This window comes from Zootoca vivipara, chromosome 2 (genome assembly GCF_963506605.1).
Source record: "Zootoca vivipara chromosome 2, rZooViv1.1, whole genome shotgun sequence".
Lineage (NCBI taxonomy): Eukaryota > Metazoa > Chordata > Lepidosauria > Squamata > Lacertidae > Zootoca > Zootoca vivipara.
In genome coordinates, this window is record NC_083277.1 from 6,591,193 (window position 1) to 6,611,959 (window position 20,767).

The 20,767-nt window shown below is 45.9% G+C and overlaps 1 protein-coding gene across 2 annotated transcripts; it reads right to left on the reverse strand.

Moving 5' to 3' along the window:
* Nucleotides 1-1,887: 1,887 nt before the first annotated feature.
* On the reverse strand, nucleotides 1,888-16,649 carry LOC118080201 (zinc finger protein 420-like). 2 transcript variants are annotated; one of them, XM_060269458.1, is made up of 6 exons: nucleotides 16,540-16,649; nucleotides 12,595-13,018; nucleotides 12,023-12,104; nucleotides 10,589-10,668; nucleotides 8,627-8,753; nucleotides 1,888-6,003 (listed from the first exon to the last, which is right to left on the reverse strand). In XM_060269458.1, exons 2-6 carry the CDS (start codon nucleotides 13,009-13,011, stop codon nucleotides 3,998-4,000), a joined length of 2,712 nt encoding a protein of 903 aa, XP_060125441.1. In that variant the 5' UTR covers nucleotides 13,012-13,018; nucleotides 16,540-16,649; the 3' UTR covers nucleotides 1,888-3,997. The 2 variants fall into 2 exon arrangements, with proteins under 2 accessions (XP_060125441.1, XP_060125437.1); XM_060269454.1 differs by having other exon boundaries at nucleotides 12,595-13,225.
* Between the last annotated feature and the right edge of the window lie 4,118 nt (nucleotides 16,650-20,767).

Below are 20,767 nucleotides of genomic sequence, written 5' to 3' on the forward strand. Positions count from 1 at the left end.
TCGTCCTAAAATGATCTACAAAAGTATGTTGTGAACCTCCCTGGGAGCTACAGGTTTGCAAAATTAGATAAAGAGTCTAGAAGCCACCTTATATACCTCAACCAAGAATCACATCCTTTGTCTTTCTATGGGGATCGGGCACAGTTGATATGGTTTGAGGAAAAATATTTTTATTTACCCCAAATAAACCTCAAATGTTGTGTAAACTTTCCTCACAGGGGAGCAACGTAGAACCTGAGATGGGAGGCAGTTTGTATTCTCTTTCTCTTGATATGATTTTGTTCCCGGTTAGGGAATGTTTTTTTTAAAAAAAATTGCCACCATTATTATACCCATATAATAGGTCTGTGGCTGTGTTACTCCAGCCCTGCAAAGTTGTCCAGAAGTACTATACCCATTTTACTGGAGAAAGGGAAGTTTTTAAATGATAGCCTAAAGCAGGAGTCCCCAAACTAAGGCCCGGGGGCCGGATGCAGCCCAATCGCCTTCTCAATCCGGCCCGCAGAAGGTCCGGGAATCAGCATGTTTTTACATGAGTAGAATGTGTCTTTTTATTTAAAATGCATCTCTGGGTTATTTGTGGGGTATAGGAATTCGTTCATCCCCCCCCCCCCCCGCCGAAAAAAATATAGTCTGGCCCCCCACAAGGTCTGAGGGACAGTGGACCGGCCCCCTGCTGAAAAAGTTTGCTGATCCCTGACCTAAAGTGTAATACAGTATTGTATTAAATGTGTTGTTGCTCTTGTTGGTAAGGAAATGTAGTGTGGAGGAGACTGTAACAAATCACGCGTAAATATTGAGATCAGTTGCAGGCATTAGGCAATAAGCTTGTTCATCGTTTCAACAGATTTCTCCACAGATTGTCATGAGTCCACAGCAGTTTGGGTTCTTTAGACAGACTGGAAAAGACAGCGTCTTTCGTATATGTTTTTTTAACACAAATATGCAGGCTGAGCGTAAGATGGAGAGAATTCACGCAAATCATAGAATCAGAGTTGGAAGAGACCACAAGGGCCATCCAGTCCAACCCCCTGCCAAGCAGGAAACACCATCAAAGCATTCCTGACAGATGGCTGTCAAGCCTCCGCTTAAAGACCTCCAAAGAAGGAGACTCCACCACACTCCTTGGCAGCAAATTCCACTGCCGAACAGCTCTTACTGTCAGGAAGTTCTTCCTAATGTTTAGGTGGAATCTTCTTTCTTGTAGCTTGAATCCATTGTTCCGTGTCCACTTCTCTGGAGCAGCAGAAAACAACCTTTCTCCCTCCTCTATATGACATCCTTTTATATATTTGAACATGGCTATCATATCACCCCTTAACCTTCTCTTCTCCAGGCTAAACATACCCAGCTCCCTAAGCCATTCCTCATAAGGCATCGTTTCCAGGCCTTTTACCATTTTGGTTGCCCTCCTCTGGACACGTTCCAGCTTCTCAGTCTCCTTCTTGAACTGTGGTGCCCAGAACTGGACACAGTACTCCAGGTGAGGTCTGACCAGAGCAGAATACAGTGGTGCTATTACTTCCCTTGATCTAGATGCTATACTCCTATTGATGCAGCCCAGAATTGCATTGGCTTTTTTAGCTGCTGCTAAACTCACATCATCCCTGACCCTTTGACCATTTTGGTTGCCCTCCTCTTGACACATTCCAGCTTGTTCCCTCTTAGTCCCTCGTTCTGTGTCTGGGGTATATTCATAGCATTGGACTCAATACAGACAGCAAGGCATGCCTTTTTTCTCCCACCATAAAGAAAATAAAGATTGCCTCCTGGCCTATTATTCTCTGAAAGCTAGAATGACCTCTTCCAGCCAGTAGCTTATCCAGTGGTGTTCTACGTTATAACATTGATAAGTTTTGTTTCATATATATATATATATATATATATATATATATTAAGAAGACAGAAACAGCAGAACTAGGAGTCTATGGCAGGTCAAGATGGATACATGGACACACAGATGACATTGAGACTAATCCTCAAATTCTGTAATACTATTCTTTTCCCCAAAAGCTCCCCCCCCCCGACCTACAAACAAATCTTGGTTTTTCCCATCAATGGATAACAGGGGCAGGTTATCAACTCATTGAAAATACGCAGGATCAAAATCTCAATGTCATCGAGTACAATTGCACTTCCAAACCACTTAGAACACAGCTAAACCATTTATTTCTCCCAAGCCCTGAAGCTTGTAAGTTTTCAGAATATTTATGGCAGTACACACTTAAAACATTGATGATCATATAATCATAAAATGCGGAGTAACCGGGAAACACTGAGTCAAGTTAGATCCATCAAATTTGCCGCTATTTAGAATCTCTTCAGGTTTCCATCTATTTCCTTGATGTGCAAAGTCAAAAATTTGGCTTTACAGTCCAAGGAGCCGACCCACACTTGGTACTCCCTAAATCAATGGGCTTCTGGCATGTTTAAACAAGGCATGAGAGTCCCAGTACAGAGCTGTCTTGCTTCTTCATCCTGTCTTGTACCACCGTGGCATATGGAGCCATCAAACCCGTTTCACACAAACACCTGCTTGCTTTTATATAATATAAAGAGGCACAATATGGTGATCCTTAAGCATTAAAACAGGCACGGGAAAACTCCGGCCCTCCAGATGTTTGGGACTACAATTCCCATCATCCCTGACCACTGGACCTGTTAGCTAGGGATGATGGGAATGGTAGTCCCAAACAACTGGAGGGCCGAGTTTGCCTATGCCTGCATTAAAACCTCACTGCAGAAAATCACTGGAATAGTTTATAAAAATGGCAAAACACAAAGTAACAGTATCTTGACTGAATGAAGCTCAAACACAGCCCATGATTTGGCGCATGGGCAAAAATGCTAACTTGGAGAACAGGGTTAACCTGGTAACCATTTTTGTGCGCACAGGACAATGGAGGGCATGAAAAGATAAGAGAAAAGATGAGCACTTCAGAGTAAATTGGTCAAGGGAGGGAGATGAATTCTCTGTAAACAAGTCTGGAGGAGGCTACTAACTTTTGTATTCTTTACTTATTCTCCTCTGTGAGAAGTTACTCTTCAATGAGATGGGAGCTGCATTTTCTTATTCAAGATTTTCCTGCACTCCAAGCATTGATATGAGCCCCCCCCCCCAAATCACCATTGTGAATTTGTTGTTGTTTAGTTGTTTAGTCGTGTACGACTCTTCATGACCCCATGGAGCAGAGCACGCCAGGCACTCCCGTCTTCCACTGCCTCCCGCAGTTTGGTCAGACACATGTTCGTAGCTTCAACACTGTCCAACCATCTCATCCTCTGTCGTCCCCTTCTCCTAGTGCCCTCAATCTTTCCCAACATCAGGGTCTTTTCCAGGGAGTCTTCTCTTCTCATGAGGTGGCCAAAGTATTGGAGCCTCAGCTTCACGATCTGTCCTTCCAGGGAGCACTCAGGGCTGATTTCCTTAAGAATGGATAGGTTTGATCTTCTTGCAGTCCATGGGACTCTCAAGAGTCTCCTCCAGCACCATAATTCAAAAGCATAAATTCTTCGGTGATCAGCCTTCTTTATGGCCCAGCTCTCACTTCCATACATCACTACTGGGAAAACCATAGCTTGAACCATACAGACCTTTGTCGGCAAGGTGATGTCTCTGCTTTTTAAGATGCTGTCTAGGTTTGTCATCGCTTTTCTCCCAAGAAGCAGGCGCCTTAATTTTGTGACTGCTGTCACCATCTGCAGTGGAGAGTTTTGACTAAACGTGATCCACCTGGAGCAGGAACTGGCAAGCCGCTCCAGTATCCCTGCCAAGAAAACTCCATGGACAAAGACAACAGGCCACTGTGAATTATTTGATGACAATGGAAGTTCCTGCTTCTTCAGAAGCTTCTTCCAAGCAGTGTTTTTAAAAATTCCTCCACAAAGTGTCTTGGGCACAAGCCCTGTCCATATGCATTACAAGCATTTATATGGTTTCTTATTGTGGAAAGACAGCTAGGAACTGCTCCTAAATCTCCTTTAATTTTCCAAGTCTTCATATGGGTTCTCCGCTGTATGGATTTTTTGGTGGGAATAAAGGCTGGAGATCTGAAGAAAGCTGCTCCCATACACTGCCCATCGATGTGTGAGTTCTCTGATGAAGATTGCGATGGGAGCTCTGAGTGAAGCCCTTTCCACACTCCAGGCATTTATAGGGTTTCTCTCCCGTATGAACACGTTGATGTGTTGTGAGAGTTGACTTCTCAGTGAAGCTTTTTCCGCACTCAGAACATTTATACTGTTTGTCTCCTGTATGAATTCTTTGGTGTCTGCTGAGACAGTTCTTCAGAGTGTAGCTTTTCCCACATTCCAAGCATACAAATGGTTTCTCCCGGGTGTGCATTTTTTGATGAGCAACGAGATCTGCTTCCTGACTGAGGCACTTTCCACATTCCAAGCATTTATGTTGTGTCTCTGCAGTGTGTGCTTTCTGGTGGTAAATTACACTAGTGCGGTTCCTGAAGCTCTTTCCACACTCTAAGCATTTATACGGTTTCTCCCCAGTGTGAATTCTGCGATGGTAAGTGAGATGGTGGCTCTGACTGAAGCTCTTCCCACACTGCAAGCATTTATGGGGTTTCTCCCCCGTGTGAATTCTTTTGTGGGTAGTGAGATTTATCTTCGCAGCGAAGCTTTTCCCACACTCCGAGCATTTAAAGGGTTTCTCACCAGTGTGAGTTCTTTGATGGTCAGCGAGTCTGTCCTTGCTGCTTAAGCTCTTCCCACACTGCAAGCATTTATACGGCTTCTCCCCCGTGTGAATTCTTTGATGGGTATTGAGATTCATCTTTAAAGTAAAGCTCTTTCCACATTCCAAACATTTATATGGCTTTTTGCCCGTGTGAATTGTTTGATGAGAAGAAAGGCTAGAATTGTTTATGAAGCTCTTTCCACATTTCAAGCACTGATATGGCTTCTCCCCGGTGTGAATTCTCTGATGAACAGAGAGTTGTACCTTCCGACTGAAGCTCTTTCCACACTCAAAACATTTATATGGTGTCTCCCCTGTGTGGATTCTCTGATGGCGAGTGAGAGGGGAAGACTGACTAAAGCCCTTTCCACACTCTAAGCATTTATATGGTTTCTCCCCTGTATGAATTCTTTTGTGGGAAGAAAGGGTAGAATTGTGTCTGAAGCTCTTTCCACACTCCAAGCATTTATATGGTTTCTCCCCTGTGTGAATTGTCTGATGATGAGTAAGTTTTGAACGACTAACGAAGCTCTTTCCACATTCCAAATGTTGATATGATTTCTCTCCGGGATGAATGGTTTGATGCCGAATAAGTTTTGAACTACTAATGAAGCTCTTTCCACATTCCAAGCATTTGTATTCCTCTGTGTGAATTCTCCGATGAGAAGCTAGGCTAGAATTTTCTCTGAAGCTCTTTCCACATTCCAAGCACCGATACGGCTTCTCGCCTGTATGAATTCTTTGGTGAATAGTTAGACGTAACTTCTGAGAGAAGCTCTTTCCGCATTCCAAGCATTTATATGGTTTCCCCCCTTTGTGAATTATCTGATGAGAAGAAAGGGTAAATTTTTCTCTGAAGCCCTTTCCACATTCCAGACACTGATATGGTTTCTCCCCTGTGTGAATTCTTTGGTGATAAACGAGTCTTTGCTTGCTACTGAAGCTCCTTCCGCATTCTAGGCATTTATATTGTTTCTCTCCTGTGTGAATTCTCTGGTGGCAAGAAAGGCTATAACTGTCTCTGAAACCCTTTCCACACTCAGAGCATTTATATGGTTGCTCCCCTTTGTAGTTTTTGCAGTAGGATTTACACTGGTGTTTTGAACCAAGAGCTTCCCATTGAACGAGGCAGTTACCACATTGCTTTCTATCATCGGTTGCATGAAAGCCACTGTCATTTCGAAGCTTATTCCTTTTCTTTTCTGCTTCATTTTTGCTCCTTTGCTCTTCTCGCTTCCTGCATCTGTCTCGGTCCTGGGTCTCTTTTCCATGTAGTTCTTCCTTACTCTTCCTTTCCGATTCATCACATTCTGCAATGAATTGAAAAACTCATCAGAGCCTAAGGAAGAAACAGACCCTTATCTCGCTTAACAGCTTCCATACTTATGATAAAGGTAAAACCGAGTGGATCTAGAGGGAAGGAAAACCTTTGTACACATTTAACTAGCTCTCCCGACTAGCGGCAGGTGTGCTACAGAGTATTGGTTTCGAACCATAGAAACCTAGGTTCAGCATCCAGCTCAGAGATGAATCTCATTGTCTGGTCTTGGGCCAATCACTCTCTCTCAGCCCAACCCAGTTTGAGAACTATGATTCCCAACCCTACTTACTATGCATTTTATGAACAATTAGACGTGGGTGGCGCTGTGGTCTAAACCACAGAGCCTAGGGCTTGCCAATCAGAAGGTCGGCGGTTCGAATCCCCGTGACAGGGTGAGCTCCCGTTGCTCTGTCCCAGCTCCTGCCCACCTAGGAGTTCAAAAGCACGTCAAGTGCAAGTAGATAAGTAGGTACTGCTCTGGCGGGAAGGTAAACGGTGTTTCCGTGCTCTGCTCTGGTTCGCCAGAAGCGGCTTAGTCATGCTGGCCACATGACCTGGAAGCTGTATGCCGGCTCCCTCGGCCAGTAAAGCGAGATGAATGCCACAACCCCAGAGTTGTCCACGACTGGACTTTACGGTCATGGGTCCCTTTACCTTTACCTAGATTTCGGCTAGGTGCAACCAATTATACTTCACGGACCCCCATTTCTCACTAAGTGCAGCTTTGGAATGGGGTACCCTTTTTGAATATGACGCCACGCCTGAAAGAGACCCCTAGACTCTCATCCTTGATATTGAAGATATTTGTTGCTTTGCAAGCTTGGACAATCAAAGAAGGGAGCGATGGCAGGGCTTGCACCATTTCCACCAGGGTAACGCCTGGAGAAAAGGCTTAGCTGTGTTATGCACAGCGGCTCGTCATGGATGCAGGAACAGAAGAGCCTCTATAGCTGGCACTGATGGAGTCAATTATTCTTAGAGTCCTCAGCCCCCTCTCCAAACCTGTCATCTACAATAGGTTGCTATCAGGCACAACAAAGTGTTGGGGCTGACCTTTAAAGCCCGAAATGGCCTCAGCCCAGTATACCTGAAGGAGCGTTCCCACCCCCATCGCCCACCCCAGACACTAAGGTCCGGCTCTGAGGGCCTTCTGGTGCTTCCCTCCCTGCGAGAAGTGAGGTTACAGGGAACCAGGCAGAGGGCCTTCTCGGTGTTGGCTCCCTCCCTCCCCGTGGAACACCCTTCATCAGGTTGTCAAGGAAATAAACAACTCTCTGACTTTCAGAAGACATCTGAAGGCAGCCCTGTTTAGGGAAGTTTTTAATGTTTGATGTTTTATTGTTTTTTTAATATTCTGTTGGGAGCCACCCAGAGTGGCTGGGAAGGCCTGGCCAGATGGGCAGGGTATAGATAATAAATAATAATAATAATAATAATAATAATAATAATAATAATAATAATTACAATGATCTTTCTTCCATACCCTGGTCTATTCAGCTGTACAAGGGACTTTCTGAGCCTTCTTTCCCAGAAACTTCCTTCCCACCCCATTCTAGGAAATATATATACACAGGTGAAACTCGGAAAATTAGAGTATCGTCAAAAAGTGCATTTATTTCAGTAATGCAACTCATTATTTTTTATTTTTCTTCTAATTTTTACAAATGCTTCCTTTTGGAAATTCCACAGTAATAAAACAAATAGTTACAATAATACAAAAATAAACATCGCTATTACATTTCATCAATTACATTTCATTTATAATTGACCCACCTAACGACAAATAAGTACAATTACAACAAATAAAGGCTTGACATATCTTGCTTTGCATGTCATGCAACTATCTCATATATTGGTTTCACCTTTTAAGTTTCATTACTGAAAAAAATGCACTTTTCGACGATATTCTAATTTTCCGAGTTTCACCTGTATATATAAACAAAGAGGGGAGCTCTGGATTTGCCTTCCCAAAGCCCTAAACACAAAAAAAGAGACAAGTGACACTTCCATTTGCAAAGGCCATGGTTTAGAAAGGCAAAAGTGGAAGATTCAGAGAGAATACGACAGGAACGTGCTTATTCAAGGTTAATTGCAGAGGGTTAAGAAGCTCAGGAGTGCCATTGTTGACCCACCTTGGCAAATTGGATTTCATTCCATAAAGAAATAAAGGCAAAGGCAAAGGACCGCTGGACAGTTAAGTCCAGTCAAAGGTGACTATGGGGTTGTAGCACTCATCTCGCTTTCCGGCCGAGGAAGCCAGTGTTTGTCCACAGACAACTTTCTGGGTCACGTGGCCAGCATGACTAAACCGTTTCTGGCACAACAGAACACTGTGACTGAAACCAGAGCACACGGAAATGCCATTTTCTTTCCTGCTGCAGCGGTACCTATTTATCTACTTGTGCCGGCGTGCTTTCGAACTGTTGGCTGGCAGGAGCAGGGACTGAGCAACAGGAGCTCACTCCGTCGCAGGGATTCAAACCACCGACCTTCTGATCGGCAAGCCCTAGAGGCTCAGTGGTTTAGACCACAGCGCCACCCGCACCCTGTTCATTCCATAAAGAAAAACTGGCTCATGAAGCATATATTAAGATCCAAGAGGGAGCCCTCACCGAGAGATGCCAGGATCGCAACACTCTCCTCCATGACTTCGTTATGCAGAGCCCTCTGGTCAGGATCCAGCAAGGCCCACTCCCCTTCGGTGAACCACACAGCCACGTCCTCAAAAGATATTGGACCCTGAAAGAAAAAGAAAACATTTTCTCCTCGTAGGTAATACAGTGTTCAAAATTCGCCGGGCGCATTTGGCACCTGGCTACTGGCCACTTGCGACCAAGTGAAGATGCCTGGGTGCCAGGATGGCACCTTACATTGCCCCATCTGGAGATGCAAGCCTGGGGCTCCTTGGATATTGACTGTTTTCACACACTAACAACACACCCTGTAGAATTCTACCCGTGATATTTTATCTGCACAATCTGAACAGATTTCAGCAACCAAAAGGTCGTATTTAAAAATACAACCTTTGAACCGTCTGCCCCAAAATGGCAACCAGACATTCCGTTTTGGCCACCATTTGGCACCTAGCTTACATATCCGAGTTTATAATGCCGCTACATAGAAAAGTTTATTATTATTGTTGTTTTGAGTTTCTCTTTTATTTATTTATACTTCAAGTTTATACATTTCACTAATTTTATACATTTCATTGATTTTACAATCACTTTGACATTTCAAAACCAAAGGTGTCATGGGCTTTGAAGACACTCGATCTCAGGACGCAAGGGAGAAACGTGCTAAGAGGAAGGCACGCTTGGCAAATCCACACCGTGATCGACTCCTGCCTGGAAACCTATGTCCCAACTGTTGGAAGGATGTGTGGATCCAGAATTGGCCTCCACAGTCACTTATGGACTCATTGCCCAAAGTTGTCGAGCTTTTTGCGGGGGAGACAAAACAGAAAAATCCCTGTGGGTCTTGCCATCTCCTTCCCTCTTCCCCCCTCCCATCCCGTGCGCCAGGATGCGCTCCCCAGCTAGCGGGCTGGCTGGCTCGCTCTCGGCCTATTGCGATGGGGAAGATGGAGCAGCCCTGAGGCTAGATGAGAGGCGGCGGCCAGGAGGAGAGGGAGAACACCCCACCCAGCTGGCTGACTGCCTGCACCCTGCCTGTGATCCTGGCGTGGTCTTCACCATCTTCCTCCCTCCCTCCCTCCGGCAACATTGCAAAGGGGTGAGGCTGGGTTGGGCCAGGCACACAGGAAAGCGGCAGGCACAAGTGCCCTCCTAGCCCAGGCACGTCGGGCCCATGGGAGGTGGGGGGCCTGCGGAGGATTGGAGCGGTGGGGGGGGGAGCGGTGGAAGAAGAAGAGTTTGGATTTGATATCCCGCTTTATCACTACCCGAAGGAGTCTCAAAGCGGCTAACATTCTCCTTTCCCTTCCTCCCCCACAACAAACACTCTGTGCGGTGAGTGAGGCTGAGAGACTTCAGAGAAGTGTGACTAGCCCAAGGTCACCCAGCAGCTGCATGTGGAGGAGCGGGGAAGCGAACCCGGTTCACCAGATTACGAGTCCACCGCTCTTAACCACTACACCACACTGGAGGGGAATGGGTGAGGCCTGGCTCAGAGTGGGGAGCTGGGAACTATCATGCAGCACCAAAACAGGGCAGGAAAAAAAATCACAAGGAGGGTCAAATAACGAACGCTGTTGCGCCCAATCAGAAACAGTCACTGCCACAGCCAATTGAAAAACGGACCAATTGCCTAACACAATCACAGGCTACTGACCAAAATTTTTTAAAAAGGTTCTGGGTTTAAGCAGCAGACGCACACAGTTGTGTGAGGAGGAGCGGGAGCACAAATAGAAAAAACAACAAAACGACAGTGCGGGTGGGCTAATGGCGTGCATGCCAGCAGTGAGGGCTCCGCATGCCCACTCTGGCACATGTGCCATAGGTTCTCCACCACTGGTATATACCAACCAGCTTCACCCATTCTTACATCTGGTCCCACCCACCCACAGACGAGAATGCAGCCCCCACTCTGAAGAAGTTTCCCCACTCCTGCCCTACCTGATCTGGTGCTACAGCAGCTCCTTCTCCTCCCCCAGGAAGAGATGCCTGAGTAGATCTTCTCAGCATCATCCCATCACCTGTGAGAGACAAAGGTTGTATGAAAGCATGTCTAAGCATACATGAGCATTGGCAGACATTCTTCTCTGTTATGGAGGGAATGAATAAAACTTTGTTGCTTAATAATAATAATAATAATAATAATAATAATAATAATAATAATTTATTATTTATTCCCCAGCCACTCTGGGCAGCTCCCAACAGAATATTAAAACATCAAACATTAAAAACGTCCCAATACAGGGCTGCCTTCAGATGTCTTCTAAAAATACAGTGGTAACTCGGTTTACGAACTTAATCCGTTCCAGAAGTCATTCTTAAACTGAGCCACGCTTTCTCTAATGAGGCCTCCCGCCGCCAGTGCCCTTCCACCATTCAGATTCTGTTCTTAGACCGAGGTAAAGTTAGAAAACTGGGACAATACTTTGGGTTTTGCGGAGCTTGTAAACTGAATCGCTCTTAAACAGGACTGTTTTTAAACTGAGATACTACTGTAGTTTAAAAACGGTCCTGTTTAAGAGGACTGATTCTATAAGGGGTGATATGATAGCCATGTTCAAATATATAAAAGGATGTCATATAGAGGAGGGAGAAGAGTTGTTTTCTGCTGCTCCAGAGAAGCGGACACAGAGCAATGGATTCAAACTACAAGAAAGAAGATTCCACCTAAACATTAGGAAGAACTTCCTGACAGTAAGAGCTGTTCGGCCGCGGAATTTGCTGCCAAGGAGTGTGGTGGAGTCTCCTTCTTTGGAGGTCTTTAAGCAGAGGCTTGACAGCCATCTGTCAGGAATGCTTTGGTGGTGTTTCCTGCTTGGCAGGGGGTTGGACTGGGTGGCCCTTGTGGTCTCTTCCAACTCTTTGATTCTATGACTGTAGTTAGGGACGCAGGTGGCGCTGTGGGTTAAACCACAGAGCCTAGGGCTTGCCGATCAGAAGGTTGATGGTTCGAATCCCCACGAGACGGAGCTCCCGTTGCTCGGTCCCTGCTCCTGCCAACCTAGCAGTTCGAAAGCACGTCAAAGTGCAAGTACTGTAGATAAATAGGTACCACTCCGGTGGGAAGGTAAATGGTGTTTCTGTGTGCTGCTCTGGTTCGCCAGAAGAGGCTTAGTCATGCTGGCCACATGACCTAGAAGCTGTACGCCGGCTCCCACAGCCAATAACGCGAGACGAGCGCCGCAACCCCAGAGTCGGTCACGACTGGACCCCCTAATGGTCAGGGGTCCCTTTACCTTTACTTACCACTGTAGTTGTTTATTTCCTGCACACACACTGAACTCTCTTCCCTCACCAGATCAAAAAAAGGCCACGGATCCCTTTCAAAAACCAACAGAGGGAGACCATATGGAGACACAGCCGATGGATCCTTACCCAGTGGCTTCTCTCTGACATCCAACCGAGATCTCTCTGCGTCAGGGAAATCACTTCTCATTTCCACAAGCAGACCCTTTACCTGAAACAGCGGTGAGGATTGGAGGACATTGAAGGGGGAGATGTATTAGAAAACAGAATGACACAGGGGAAAACCTGAGCAGTACTTGGAATATTTTCCAGAGAACGTTGGTGAATGAAAATAGAGGCTTTTTTGGGGTGCCCTCCCTCCCTTTCTTTTTTTGGAAATAATTTTCATTTGGTTTTACAAATATAAAATCATAACAATACAAAATACATATCCATATTTAGAGATTCCTCCGAATCTCTGGACTTCCCACCTTCCCCTCTATAGGCCCTGATGTCAACCTTTTCAACTGCATACTGTATTAGTAATCCATATTTTAAGTCACTCCATTTTGTCCGTAACATTGCCCTCCATCTCTTTCAGAGGCTGTTGGGACTATCTGGACCAGGAGTAGCCAATATTCCCCCTCAACGTTGCTCAGGGGCGAGGAGAGATTTAGTTCAAAAACACCTGAAGGCATCACAAGATCTTGAGATGCTCTCACCTGCTGCTCTTCCTGCTTCTGGTCCTCTGCCTGACTCAGGAGGAAACCTTCTGCCAGGGCCACCGCCTGGGAACTGGTCTCTGCTCTGCATTCCCTCACCCAGTTCTCTGTCTCTGGGGGCAGGACAGCCAGGAACTGCTCCAGGACCACCAGGTCCAGGATCTGAGCCTTGGTGTGTCGCTCCGGCTTCAGCCACTGACGGCAAAGGCGGTGGAGTCGGCTGCAAACCTCTCTGGGTCCTTCGGCCTCCTGGTAGCAGAAATGCCTGAATCTCTGGCGCTGTGCATCTGAGCTGAGGGCGTCCTCTTTACCCAGGATCCCCTGTGCGTTTCTTTCCCAGAATCCCTCACTGCTCTCGCTTTTGATGGGATCGGTGCCTCTTCCTGTTTCAGCAGCACCCGTCTCTTGCTCTTCCATCTTTCACCTGCATAAAACCTACGTTGTTGATTAAAGCTTATTTCTCCCTTTGATTTGCCGTATTTGTCCCTTTCTTATCAGCCTGGGAAAACACACATGACACTTCTCCAAGCCCGCCAGCTGCATTCCACCCTTACATTCATGGATCATGCGAGACGGTAATCCTCCATGGTTCCTTTTATTTCCAATTAATTTTTAATTAATTTTCCAAATTCTAAAGAAAATCAACAACAAATTAATTTTGAATTTAACACCAATTTAGCAATTGACTTTCCACGCCCCCCCCCAAAATAGGCTTCTTTTCCCTCCTTCCTTTGCTGCTCGTAGTAAAACACTTTTTCTTAATTTCTAATATTTTCCCATCCGTTCCCTTTTCCACCGCTCTGCATGTCCCAGTCTTGTTTGGACATTTACCTGACATTTCCCCAGCAAATCAAATCAATCTTCCTTTCTCGATCCATATAAATCATAATTTTAAATCGTGTTTCCTTCAATCGTGTTTCCTTCCTGTCTTTATTAAAGGTAAAGGTAAAGGGGCCCCTGACCATCAGGTCCAGTCATGTCCGACTCTGGGGTTGCGGCGCTCATCTCGCTCTATAGGCCGAGGGAGCCGGCGTTTGTCCGCAGACAGCTTCCGGGTCATGTGGCCAGCATGACAAAGCTGCTTCTGGCGAACCAGAGCAGCGCACGGAAACGCCGTTTACCTTCCCGCCAGAGCGGTCCCTATTTATCTACTTGCACTTTGATGTGCTTTCAAACTGCTAGGTTGGCAGGAGCTGGGACCGAGCAACGGGCGCTCACCCCGTTGCAGGGATTCGAACCGCCGACCTTCTGATCAGCAAGCCCTAGACTCTGTGCTTTAACCCACAGCGCCACCTGGGTCCCTCCTGTCTTTATTATCTATGCTGTTTCTAAGCCCCACTTTAACCCTACACATGCTGGACAGAAACATTCCCATAAGGAGGCGGCCCCAGGAAAACACTACAATAGGGGAGGAAGGCAGCCTGGGTCGACACAGGATCCACTGGATCCCCAGCCTCTCCCACTCAGGCTGACCCACCGGCTCTTCTTACATGGCATTGGCCCCGATAGATCAAGGCTAGCATGGTCCAGAGCAGGCTTTTGCCCTTTGCCCTCCTCGCCCCACATCCCATCAACGATGGAAGGAATAGCCCAGTGATTAGGGCACGAGGCACTTATCAAGGAGATAAACAACTACCTGGAGGGACCCAGGTGGCGCTGTGGTTAAACCACTGAGCCTAGGGCTTGCTGATCAGAAGGTCAGCGGTTCGAATCCCTGTGACGGGGTGAGCTCCCATTGCTTGGTCCTAGCTCCTGCCAACCTAGCAGTTCGAAAGCACGTCAAAATGCAAGTAGATAAATAGGTACTGCTCTGGCAGGAAGGTAAACGACGTTTCTATGTGCTGCTCTGGTTTGCCAGAAGTGGCTTTGTCATGCTGGCCACATGACCTGGAAGCTGTACGGCAGCTCCCTCGGCCAATAATGCGAGATGAGCGCGCAACCCCAGAGTCGGTCACGACTGGACCTAATGGTCAGGGGTTCCTTTACCTTTACCTAAACAACTACCTGACATTTAGAAAACACCTAAAGGCAGCCCTGTTTAGGGAAGTTTTTAATCTGTGATATTTTAATGTATTTTGGTTATTTGTTGGAAGCCGCCCAGAGTGGCGGGGGAAACCCAGCCAGATGGACGGGGTATAAATAATAAATAATAATAATAATCTCAGGTTCGTGGGTTTGAGCCCCATGTTGGGCAAGTTCCCTGCATTGCAGGGGGTTGAGCTAGATGGGGTCCCTTCCAACTAGGGCTGCCACCTTTGCTCTGGCAAAATACAGGACAGGATGGCAGCAGGCAGGCAGGAGCAAGGGGTATTGGGGCGATTTTATTTTCCACCTGGGGCTGAAAGAACTTCAAAACAATCCATTACAATTCTCATCCATATGGCTAACTTGATGCAACAATTAGTTTTCATTTCATTTTTTCCCCTTGGCAGTGAGAGGGGTTGGGGGGGCAGCATGGTTTGTTGTCCTTAATTGACCATGCCCCCCCAAACCCTCTCTCACACTGCCAAGGAAAAATAATGAAATGAAATCTAATAAATAAACAGAAAGAGAATCCACCCAAGAGACACTGACACAAAAACCTCACATATAGGTGAACCTCGGAAAATTAGAACATCATCGAAAAGTGCATTTATCTCAGTAAGGCAACTTATATATTTTTTTATTTTTATTTTTACAAATGCTTTCTTTTGGAAATTCCACAGTAATTAAACAAATAGTTACAATAATACAAAAATAAACAAAAATAAACATCGCTATCACATTTCATTAATTACATTCCATTTATAATTGACCTGCCTAATGGCAAATAATTACAATTACAACAATTAAAGGCTTGACATATCCTGCTTTGCATGTCATGCATATATCTCATATATTGGTTTCACCTTTTAAGTTGCATTACTGAAATAAATGCACTTTTCGACAATATTCTAATTTTCCGAGTTTTACCTGTATTCGTTTCAGGCCCTCCCCTCCACGGGTTCCTTAAATAACTTTTTAAACTGCATATTATAAGTCCATCTAATTTACAATCCTGGGTTGTAACCAAAATCTGTGTAACATTGCAAGAGTTATTTTAAACCTGCCAAACCCCATCACCACCTTTTCCCGGTGCTTCCAGCTTTCTTGTTGCCCAAGTTCAGGGGTGACAAATGTCTCTCCTTCCACACTGATGAAACCTGAGCATTTGTTGTAACTGTAATTATTTGTCATTAGCTGGGTCAATTATAAATGGAATGGAATTAATGAAATGTAATAGCGATGTTTATTTTTGTATTATTGTAACTATCTGTTTTTATTACTGCGGAATTTCCAAAAGAAAGCATTTGTAAAAATTACAAGCCCTTCCCTCCCGCATCTCCCCTCCCAGCTCACCTAAGCAGACCACCCACGTTGACCCATTGTTCTGCACCTGAGAAGGCTACCCCCCCATCCCACGCATTGGTCTCCATGGCAACCTCTTTGCGCTTGCAGATCCGAGGCCATTCACAGGCAGGGCCTTCACAAAGGAACCGGTCGGGCTGGTTTCCTCTTGCATGCCTCCCACCTTCACGGATGCAGGGTTGCAAGGTCTGGAAGCGGCCCGCAACGACACCCCTAAAAGCCTTCCTAACAATGCAACCCGCTCAGCTCCCGCCGGAGCCTCGCGCCTTCGTTTTCACGTGTGAAGGCGCGCACGCGTGTCGTCGCACACCGGTGCCCGACTGACGGGGGCGTAAATTATAACTTGATAGTGCAGCTCAGCCCTGCAGACCGGCTTTGAAATCCCCGCCTCCCTATGGCTGTGCTGATAAGAAGAAATCAAGGCGCTCCGCTCCCTGACCTGGGTGTGGGGTTGTTTATTTTTTGGGGGGGATGTCCCCAAGATAGTTTACTGTATCTGCAGAGGCACCCTCTCCACTGCCCAGGGAAACCCCTTCGACCCAAATCAGGGACACTCACCAGGTTCAGATGGATGCTGATGCAGAGCTCGGGTCGGACAAAGACTCCTGCTTGGTAGGGGGTTGGACTGGATGGCCCTTGTGGTCTCTTCCAACTCTATGATTCTATGACTGGAAAGAGAAGTTGCTGAATTGCAACTTATCACCAAGCTCAAAACCATGGAGGGACCTGGTTTGAACAGAGATATCGGGTTCTTATCTCATTATACATGATAAGCGATCTTCAGCCATCTCAACCCTTGCTTTTTCATGCAAAACCATTTGCAGTCGTTTGCGGTCATCAACAGCTATCAGTCAGTCAATCACCCATTTCCACCACCCTTCTGAGTGATCCCCCCTCCCCATCCCCACCCCTCCCCACCCCTTCTCTACATAAGTGCCTGGAAACTTCCATTTCACTGTATCTGAAGAAGTGTGCATGCACACGAAAGCTCATACCAAAATAAAAACTTAGTTGGTCTTTAAGGTGCTACTGAAGGAATTTTTTTATTTTACTTCGATCCAGACCAACACGGCTACCTACCTGTAACCAGAACTATGGAAGGCACCACATTGAGCCGCATGAAATGGAAGTCCATCAACCTCACCAAGAAACTTGCCCAGGTACAAACTGACATCCTCTTTCTATCTAAATGCAAAAACCTGGACATTGTACCTAAGGGTCTTAGAATTAAGAACCCTCTTCAATCAACTTATCCCACAGAATATGCCAGAAAACTATGCCACACTTTATCTAAGAAACTGCTGAAACATCTTATCGGCGTTCTGTATTCCAAACAGAAGTTAATAAAGGAGGAACTCTCTGCACTGGAGAACTCCATCAGGAATCACCCGGCCTGGCAGAAGTTCCACAAGGAAAAACAAACCATTTACCACTCTCAACTGGAGTTACTGAAGAACCAGAAAAATAAAAAACTCTGCAACCTTTCCAACCTACAGGCCACCAATCAAAACAAGATCAACAACATTGTCAATCTTTCACAGCAAACACTCAGCCCAGCTGAGGAATCCGTCCTTTCACGGGGACTATCATTCTGCCCTGCCAAATCCCAACACATGATTCAGTTCTGCGGGGACCTGGAAGCATTTTTCCGCCGTTTACGCCTGAAGGAGTATTTTCATCACACACAAGAACAAGACAAAGTAGAACAAACTACATCCCCACAACACAACACCTCTCAACTTACTGGGGAACAACCATCACCCTCCAAACGCATCAATGAACAGAACATTGACCACCAACTACCACCGAAAAGAAGTTACACAAAAAGGGACTCCACATGGACCCCTCCTGATGGACGCAATACCACACTAGATCTGTACATCGAATGCTTCCGCCACAGAATCCAAACGGATGTGACCAGAAAACACCATCGCTTACAACAAAATCTAAACCATGCTGAAAGGAGAGCCATAGAAAATCTCAGGAACAACCCAGACATTATAATTAAAGAGGCAGACAAGGGTGGAGCTGTCGTCATCATGAACAAAACTGATTACATCCAAGAGGCCCACAGACAACTTTCCAATACTGCCTTTTACATGAAATTGGACTCAGACCCCACACAAACATACAAAAAAGAACTGAACAAGATTATTAAGGAGCTACCCCTACACATCCAAGAACAGATCCTCACAAACACACCAGCGGAACCTCGGCCAGGAACTTTCTATCTTCTACCCAAAATACACAAACCAGGAAACCCAGGACGCCCCATCATCTCAGGTATTGGCACCATTACAGTGGGTGTTTCCGGCTATATGGACTCTGTTCTGAAACCATATGCTATCAGTGCTCCCAGCTACGTACGTGACACCACAGATTTTCTGAGGAAAATACAATATTTGAACAATCTTCCTAACAATACTATACTAGCCACTATGGATGTGGAATCTCTATATACCAACATCCCACACAATGATGGTTTACAAGCCATAAGGAACACCATTTCAGATAAAACCACAGCGGACTTTGCTACCAAACTCTGCCACTTTGTCCTTACCCACAACCACTTCAAATTTGGTGATGACCTGTTCCTCCAGATCAGCGGCACAGCCATGGGCACCCGCATGGCCCCACAGTATGCCAACATCTTCATGGCAGATTTAGAACAACGTTTCCTTAACTCCTACCCACTCAAACCTCTCCTGTACCTGCGATACATTGACGATATTTTTATTATCTGGACACATGGACAACAGACCCTGGAAACCTTCCACCAGACATTCAATGACTTTCACCCCACCATCAACCTAACAATGAACCAATCTATGCAAGAAATACATTTTTTGGACACTACTATAAAAATACAGGATGGACGTATAGACACCACCTTATACAGAAAACCAACTGACCGACAAACATATCTACATGCTTCTAGCTACCATCCCAAACATACCAAACAATCCATCGTATACAGCCAGGCCTTACGTTACAACCGCATCTGTTCCAACTCTACAGACAGAGAATCTCACCTAAGAGATCTACAGCAAACCTTTTTAGAACTAAAATATCCACCTGATGAAGTTAAACAACAGATCAACAGAGCCAGACAGATACCTAGAGAGAACCTGCTGCAAGACAGACCCAAAAAAGAAAATAACAGAACACCACTAGTCATCACATACAGCTCCCAAGCTAAAACAGTACAACGCATCATCAGAGATCTACAGCCTCTCCTGGACAATGACCGCTCCCTTTCTCAAGCTCTGGGAGGAAGACCTTTCATTGCCTACAGACAGCCACCCAATCTTAAACAACTCCTCACCCACAATAATACAACCACCAGACTTAACATGGACACTGGTACCAGAGCCTGCAATAAACCCAGATGCCAACTTTGCTGCCACATACACCCAGACAACACCATTACTGGCCCCAACAACATCCAACATACCATCTCAGGACTATTTAATTGCTCATCCTCTAACATTGTGTATGCCATCAAATGCCAACAGTGCCCTTCAGCTCTCTATATTGGACAAACAGGCCAAACCCTACGCCAAAGGATAAATGGACATAAATCTGACATCAGGAACCAGAAGACAGAAAAACCAGTAGGAGAACACTTCAATCTCCCAGGACATTCTATACAAGATCTCAAAGTAGCTGTCTTACTACAAAAGAATTTCAGAAATAGACTGGAAAGAGAAGTTGCTGAATTGCAACTTATCACCAAGCTCAAAACCATGGAGGGACCTGGTTTGAACAGAGATATCGGGTTCTTATCTCATTATACATGATAAGCGATCTTCAGCCATCTCAACCCTTGCTTTTTCATGCAAAACCATTTGCAGTCGTTTGCGGTCATCAACAGCTATCAGTCAGTCAATCACCCATTTCCACCACCCTTCTGAGTGATCCCCCCTCCCCATCCCCACCCCTCCCCACCCCTTCTCTACATAAGTGCCTGGAAACTTCCATTTCACTGTATCTGAAGAAGTGTGCATGCACACGAAAGCTCATACCAAAATAAAAACTTAGTTGGTCTTTAAGGTGCTACTGAAGGAATTTTTTTATTATGATTCTATGATTCCTCCTTTCCGTCCCGCCCCGCTCGTGAGAACGCGGACGGGAACGAGGTGCTTTATCTCCCCCCCCCCCAGGGGCCCGCCTCTACTCTAACTCCAACTCCTCCTCCCTCTGCATGCATCCGGTTCACTTTAACCCTTACAGCACCAAACTGTGAAGGGGACCTCCCTCCCTCCTTCTCCCTCTGCACCCCCCCCCGCCCCCGAAAGCAAAAGAGCCAAGGAGGCAATGAATCATGGAATTGCAGAGCCAGAAGGGACCCCCCAAGGGCATCCAATCCAACCCCCTGCAATTATCTTTAATAATAATAATAATAATAAATTTTATTTATACCCCGCACTCCCCAGCCAAAACCGGGCTCAGGGCGGCTAACACTAGATATATAAAACAATTGATTAAGATAGAACTTAAAAACAAGATTAAATACAACATTAAAATTAAAATGCAGCCTCATACGAAAAGGGAAAGGGAAAGTGGGGGAGGGGATCAAGTCGGTTCCAGGCCAAAGGCCAGGCAGAACAACTCTGTCTTACAGGCCCTGCGGAAAGAAATCAGGTCTCACAGGGCCCTGGTCTCATGAGACAGAACGTTCCACCAGGTCGGAGCCAGTGTTGAAAAGGCCCTGGCTCTGGTTGAAGCTAATCTGACTGCCTTCGGGCCCGGTACCTCTAGGGTGTTGCTATTTATGGACCTTAAG